Genomic DNA, 5,000 nt, shown 5'->3' with positions numbered 1-5,000 from the left:
ATCAGCAAGCAGCAGTTGCAGGAACGGCTCCTCCGACTGCAGGCCGAGGAGCTGCAACGGAAGCACGAGGAAGTGCAGGTCAAGACAGAGAACCTCGAGGCCAAGTCCACACTCCAGAGAGTAGAGGGAGAGGAAGGCCAAGCGAGGAACGAAATCGCCAAGTTGGAGCAGGACCTTCAAAATGCCCAAGACCGAGTCCATCACGTCGAGACGCTGACTGCTTCCCTCAGAGGAAAGATAGAGGAGGTCACCAGATTTAAAAACGACCTGACTTGGAGCCTAAACAGAGCACCAGACGTGAAAGTCTCTCTGACGCAAAGTCTAAATGAAATTGAGGAAATGATCGAACGTCTTGCTGCTGAAAATAGTCTTCTAGAGGAGGAAATTAAACACACTGAGACAAAGGATCAGAGTCTCGGCAGAACAAAGACCGAATTGGAACAAAAAGTAAATACAATGAACACTCAGAAGCCAGAACTGGACAGGAGTTTGGGACGAGTCAATGCAGAGATAGGACAGGTTTCAGATTCCATTAAGAAAGTTACCAATGAAATCAGAAATATTGAGCATTATTTCAAGGTCAAAGAACCAGAACTCAGAGCCATGTGTGGATGAATAGAACTTACATTTGGATTTTGTTGTAGAGTGTTGTTTTTTTCCCTTTACACTAATGTATGCACGGTAATAATATCCAATAAAAATATCTATTGTAGATCATATTTTTACTACCGAAGATTGAAATATATGCAATATATATATATTTTGTTCTTTCTAAATGAATACTTACTCCTACAGCATTTTTATGGCTTTGTTTTCATTACCATATTATGGTTAAAGTAAAAAAAAAAAAAAAGCATTTACATCCTTGATTAAGCATGCCGTGTTATATAATAAATGTCTTATTGTTTTATATCTTTCATTCAGTTTCTGTTCATCTCCACTTTCTAGAAGCCTTATATCATCAGGTGAAACATTGTTTACAAAAAAAAAAGATGAGGTCCATCATCAACTCTGTTACCCCCCCCTCCCCCTCCCCCGTAATCAATTGCAGACGGGGGATAGATTCGCTTGCACAGTCTTCAGGATGGGTTTTATTTCAGAGCGAGGCAACTTCATGCAACATACCTTGACTTTTCCCATTGTCTTTTAGTCATTCATTGTGAAGTTAGAGCCATTTTTGTGTTTTAATTTTTGCGTGTTTTATTGTATTGAGAGACTTGTATGTTCCATATCACAGGTTTTATCAATGTTGCAGATGGCTAAAATTGTAGTATAGGGTCAATATAAACTCACTGTTTTCTTTATATTCAGCGTGATGGAAGTATTGCTGTTTTTGGAAGGACATTTTTTTCCCGCATTAGTGTGCTGTCGAGAACGGATGCGAGAAATATAATCATCCACAATGAAGATAAAATGAAGAGATGTAAACCTGCGCTTATGACTGTATGTGCCACAGGGCAAGGCATCCCTACTGACACAGGTGCACATTGCATACACTGGGCATGGTTTGAGTGACTTTCCCCTTCTCGTTCTGCTTGCACATCCTTCATCTGCGGTAATTTAGAGCAACAGGAGATCGGCAACATGCTGTGTGCCATCGCTCTCTAAAAATAGTGCTTGCTAGAGACCGTGGATGGGTGCCATTCAAGGCTCTCTCTCTCTCTCTCCTGCTGGTGCTAGAAGAAAGTGGTGCCATCTAGGTTTTGGATTATAGGTGAAACCCAATTTTGCATAATATTATGGCAATTATAGCAATTAGGATTGCATTTGTCATCAATACTCACTCATCACTCCTAGTACTCAATTGTGTGGGTTCAGGAATGGAGAAAATTTATATTGTAGCCAGAATTGTTTCCCTGATCACTATCAGTCCTTTTTTTTTTTTTTTTTTTTTTTTTTTTTTTTTTTTTTTTTTTGCCAGAGGTACGAGATGTTATTTTTATCCCAAGGAGGGCATCAGCGCTGAATGAGACTAAGAACCATTACTTGAAGAGAATGCATTTTTCAGAGTTATAAACACATCCCTTGCAGATTCAGAATATCCTAAAAAAAACATGTCCGACTATTGATGGAATAGATATGTTTATATCGTTTTACCTAAAGATATTTAACAGTATTTTCTAAACATTTTGATCATAATAGCCTTGGAGATTTGCTACCAAAGATGCACCTGTATGACATATTTTGGGGATCTATTTTACTCCATTTTCCTTGTTTATGATCTATTTAATTTGTTGTTGTCTGTTATAAGATCTCTGTTGCTGTTATCGATCTGGTGTTATTAATGTTATCACTCCCAGATGTTGAAGGACAGTCGAAATTTTGTTTGGAGTTTCACAGTTAAAGATCGCAAAAAAATCATATTCTGTTTTATAATGCAATTATCGGAAAACAGTTTTCCATTTTTTTTATGTATTACATTGTTACTATACACAAATTACCGGGAAATCTTTCTAGTGTGTGAAGTTCATATTCGCCTTCTTTCGAGATTATCTGTAGGAAATAGCATCCAAAGATTGGCGAAAAACAACTTTATGAATATCAATTGGTATAGATATAGAATATTCTCCAAATTCCAAGTCAACTGCTTTAGATTCTAGATTTGTTGAATTTGATTTACCAATGACTATTTTATCTAACTTTTCAATCAACAGCATTTTTTTTTTTTTTTTTTTTTTTTGTCAGCTTAGGAGTTGTCTGACAATGCTATTAATTTCGAAAAAAACTGTTAATATGTACCTGGGAAATAATTTTTTTTCCGGATAATCCCTCCTCAACCGCCATATCTCAAAGAAATTGCAAAATCGCAAATTAGTTCCTAACACAACAGCTAAAAACTTAAGAGTGTGTAGGTGTTGTATTCTCTAAATCAGACAGACACAATAGCGCTCTAAATATTTGCCTCATTTCGATTTCTTACTGTGGTTCCGTGCCATACCAAAATGTTGCAAGAAACAGATCTTTTGTTTATATTGTTGTTACAAAAAAAAAAAAAAAAAAAAAAAAAAAAAAAAAAAAATAATATATATATATATATAATATATGTATGTATATATATATATATATATATATATATATATATATATATATATATTGGTTGTCACTATCGTTTCTTTTAGACGTAGTTCGATTACGGTTTTTTTTTTCGTTTTTTTATGTGTATTGATTTTGTTTCATCGTTTATTGCATTGTGTTTTGAACACGTTATATATTTGATAGTATCCATTTGCTATCAGTTTCCCAATGATTTATCTTGTGGAATAAACATGAATATACATAAAACTTCATTAAAATTTTGCTTGCCATTAAACCTCTCACAGCTCTCAATTAATATTTCAAATTTCATTTTGTTGATGATTTATGCTTTGGATTCATATCAAGGTCAAATAACACAATGTGTAGGTCCTATTAGATTTTGAGATCCTACAAGATCCTGAGGTCCTATTAGATATTGAGATCCTACAAGATACTGAGGTCCTATTAGATATTGAGATCCTATCAGATATCGAGATCCTATCAGATTTCAAGATCCTATTATATATTGAGATCCTATAAGATTTCGAGATCCTATTAGATATTGAGATCCTATTAGAGACTGAGATCCTACGAGATGCTGATATTTACTGTCCAAGAGCCTCCAGTTTCCTATAACCAAGAGACCAAAGAATAATTTGGGATGAAAAGTAATGGTTTTAGAAGACTAAAATGTGATCACTATTGAGTCGCATTTTGGCTTTTATCAAGGAACAACAGATGAATATCCTGGGGAATCATTAATTAGAAGAAAAAAAATGTATAGGATCACCGCGTCAAACTGGTTTCTGAACTACAATGAAACTCGCATACCTAAAGGAACTCTAAACGTGTACCTATACATCGGAAATCTGTGTCATAAATGTACCGTAGATAAGCCATGTGCACAAAATCTGGAACAGGAATAAATCAGAAAAAAAAATCGCCTACGAGATAGATAGAGATAGATCGAGATAGAGGAGGCGATTGTCGTCCAGGCTGAGAGTAAGGGGTCGTTCGTGTAAAAATGTTGTCACTTTGGGCTTTCATTTACGTTCGTTCGGGATATTTTATTAGCATATTATCACCATAAAGCACCATGTACTATTAATAGATTTTCGTCACAAACAACTAACTTTTTTTTAAATGCACATTCACTTATATTTCCCGGTGTCCATCATCTAGCAGCATCTTGTAAACAAAACTATGAGTGGTTAAAGTATAGTTCATTTCTACATCACTGTATAAGAGCAGTTTATCTAAAACCTATTTCTTAGACCTATTTTGTTCTTCTCTCTCTGTCTCTCTCTCTACTCTCTCTCTCACTGTCTCTGTCTCTCTCCCTCTCTCTCTTTCAAATCATGACAATCTTTTTACCGAATCCAATTCTTGTAACAGTACACTTCATGATTAGGTAATGGCTTGTACCATTAGAGAATGTGCAGTCTTTGAGATGCCTAAGTCTTTCAAAACTCTTCTTCCACTCTTGTAAATAGGTTAGTACAACTAGAGGAGAGTTATAGTCTTTAAGTTTATGTTACCCTTTATTACAAGTAATGCTGAAAATGTAGTATATCATCTTCATATAAAAAATATTCGTATCACTTTATGAAAATGTAAATCAAGAAGCAAGATGTGATTATCACCTACAATATATGTAATCTGCTTCTGCTTCTAAAATTTGAGCTTCAATTTTATTAATTTCCTGGGTCTTACTAGTCACAGACGCCCGTAGCGACCGTTCCGTTTCCCCGGCGCGTTGCAATCCCGTTTGCAACTCTGCTTGCTTGATGTTCAGTGGATTTAGTTGTTGCTCTAACTCCGACTTGGTCCTTGTGAGGGTCTCGCCATTCGCTCGAACAGATGCAGTTTCCTCTTCTAGACGACTGTTTTCAGCAGTGAGCCGTTTGAGCAGCTCCTCCGTTTCGTGTGCGCTCTGCGATAGAGTGTTTTTCTCGTCGACACGTCTATTTTTAGTCTGCATCAGT

The 5,000-nt window shown here is 35.9% G+C and overlaps 3 protein-coding genes across 6 annotated transcripts in view; 1 reads left to right on the top strand and 2 right to left on the bottom strand.

The window, feature by feature from the left end:
- The window catches only part of LOC122243492 (uncharacterized), a 5,281-nt gene extending 4,569 nt beyond the window's left edge, over window positions 1-712 (top strand). For both annotated transcript variants that reach the window (XM_043001095.2, XM_086535195.1), the window contains exon 4: window positions 1-712. This exon is cut by the window's left edge. Coding sequence is in view for 1 of the 2 variants with exons in the window: in XM_086535195.1 (XP_086391321.1) it covers window positions 1-615 (615 nt within the window). In the remaining variant the exon portion in view is untranslated.
- LOC122263391 (venom carboxylesterase-6) overlaps window positions 1-5,000 on the bottom strand; it is a 33,465-nt gene that overhangs the window by 21,303 nt on the left and 7,162 nt on the right. The gene's annotated exons all lie outside the window — the stretch shown is intronic.
- Window positions 4,544-5,000, bottom strand: part of LOC122243491 (uncharacterized) — a 1,310-nt gene continuing 853 nt past the window's right edge. Inside the window, exon 1 of the mRNA XM_086534946.1 lies at window positions 4,544-5,000. This exon is cut by the window's right edge and continues 853 nt beyond it. Coding sequence (XP_086391072.1) covers window positions 4,655-5,000 — 346 coding nt within the window. The 3' untranslated portion in view covers window positions 4,544-4,654.

The sequence above is a fragment of the Penaeus japonicus genome, unplaced genomic scaffold (assembly GCF_977035675.1).
Source record: "Penaeus japonicus unplaced genomic scaffold, GWHDUDI00000001_assembly GWHDUDI00000042, whole genome shotgun sequence".
In the NCBI taxonomy this organism is placed as follows: domain Eukaryota; kingdom Metazoa; phylum Arthropoda; class Malacostraca; order Decapoda; family Penaeidae; genus Penaeus; species Penaeus japonicus.
The sequence above is the reverse complement of the archived record's forward strand: the minus strand, read 5'-3'. Positions and strand labels throughout refer to the sequence as shown.